The 1,401-nt window shown below is 59.6% G+C and overlaps 1 protein-coding gene across 1 annotated transcript in view; it reads right to left on the bottom strand.

Annotated features, from left to right (window-relative positions):
• MNEG_14390 (Beta-catenin-like protein 1) overlaps positions 1-1,351 on the bottom strand; it is a gene marked incomplete at both ends in the record, with an annotated part of 4,778 nt that extends 3,427 nt beyond the window's left edge. Inside the window, 4 exons of the mRNA XM_014037138.1 lie at positions 252-347; positions 685-777; positions 977-1,108; positions 1,328-1,351. Of these exons, the coding sequence (XP_013892592.1) occupies positions 252-347; positions 685-777; positions 977-1,108; positions 1,328-1,351 (345 nt within the window). The remainder of the gene's footprint in view (positions 1-251; positions 348-684; positions 778-976; positions 1,109-1,327) is intronic.
• Positions 1,352-1,401: the final 50 nt, after the last annotated feature.

The following is a 1,401-nucleotide window of genomic DNA, read 5'->3' as shown; positions in this document are numbered from 1 at the left end:
GGGGCAGGGGTTCTGCGTCAGCGGCGTTTGCGGGGGCAACGCCAGCAGTGGCTGCGCGGAAGACAGGTGTCAGCTGCATGGGGCGATCCGAGGCGAGCAGCCAAGGGTGTATCATGGACGCTTGCATGTGTGCGTGTGTGTTGCGTGTTGTGTGTGTGCATGTGCATGTATGATGTGTGTGTTTGTATATGTGTGTGTGTGTGTGTGTGTGTGTGTGTGCATGCGCGCGTGCGTGTGCGCCCCCCACCCACCTCTGCGGCCACGAATGCGATCCTGTTTTCTGGCAGCATGAGGCAGGAGCAGAGGGCGTCAAACAGGTTCTCAAGGTACTCCTGCTCCTCAGCATCCTGATGTTGGGGATGGAATCAAGGTTAAAAAGATTGGCGATGTTGCAAACTCTAGCCCTTAAAACCTCAACTTCTACCCAAGGCGTGTGTAAAAAGGTAGGCTTAGATTCAGGAGTTGGACACGCACACACATGAACGCCTCCCTCTCTCTCACACACTCTCTCTCTGTCACACACACACACACACGCGCGCGCGCGCGCACGCGCGCGTGCGTGCGCACGCACACATGCGCACACATACACACACGCGTTGATATATATACACAGAGGCACCTACATACATACACACATACACAAAACACACACACATAAACTGGATTCCTCCACTCGACGCGTACCTGCGGGTCCCTGCTCTTGTAGGGGCTGATGGACAGCAGCACGGCGTCAATGCCGTCCGCGGCCCCCAGCCGCCGCTGGTTGGCCTCGCGCCCCTAGGGAAGACAGCGCACGGCGGCAGGGGTCGCATGCGGCGTCGCAGTTGGCTGCGCGCAAACGCAAACATAGCGGAGTTTGCTTGCGGCGTCGCAGTCAGTCGTACGCGGAAGAGGCAGGAAGCGTCCACGAAAACCAGCCCGGATCGCGGCCCAGATCTGGCGCCCTAGGTTGCGGTCCAGATCACCCAGATCTCACCTGCACGAGGATGGCGAGCAGCTCCGAGGCGTACAGGCGGTTGCTGTCACTGGCGCGCCGCCGCACGCGCGCCAGCAGCCACTTGAGCAGCGCGGTGCGCTCAAACACGAGCTCGGCAGCCTCGGGGTTGATCTGAGGGGGTGGGGGAAGATACATTTCCGTGCAGGTGTTTGCGTGTGGATGCGTGCGCATGCGTTACAGTGGTTTGTGCGTGTAAGTGTGCTGGCCCCTTGCTGTGCGACATCTAAGCACCTTTGCACTTGCAAGATAAAAATGAGACAACAATCTGCCCAATCAACACTGATAATCCACCCGCGACCCTGCGCACCACTCCACTCAGCCCGATCCCACCCCCTCCTGATCGTCCGTCTCCATTAAAGGGTACTCCCCCCCCGCCCACGCCCACCACCACCTCCTCTCCCCAC

The sequence above is a fragment of the Monoraphidium neglectum genome (assembly GCF_000611645.1).
Source record: "Monoraphidium neglectum strain SAG 48.87 unplaced genomic scaffold scaffold04451, whole genome shotgun sequence".
Lineage (NCBI taxonomy): Eukaryota > Viridiplantae > Chlorophyta > Chlorophyceae > Sphaeropleales > Selenastraceae > Monoraphidium > Monoraphidium neglectum.
This window is presented reverse-complemented; position numbering and strand designations above follow the sequence as displayed.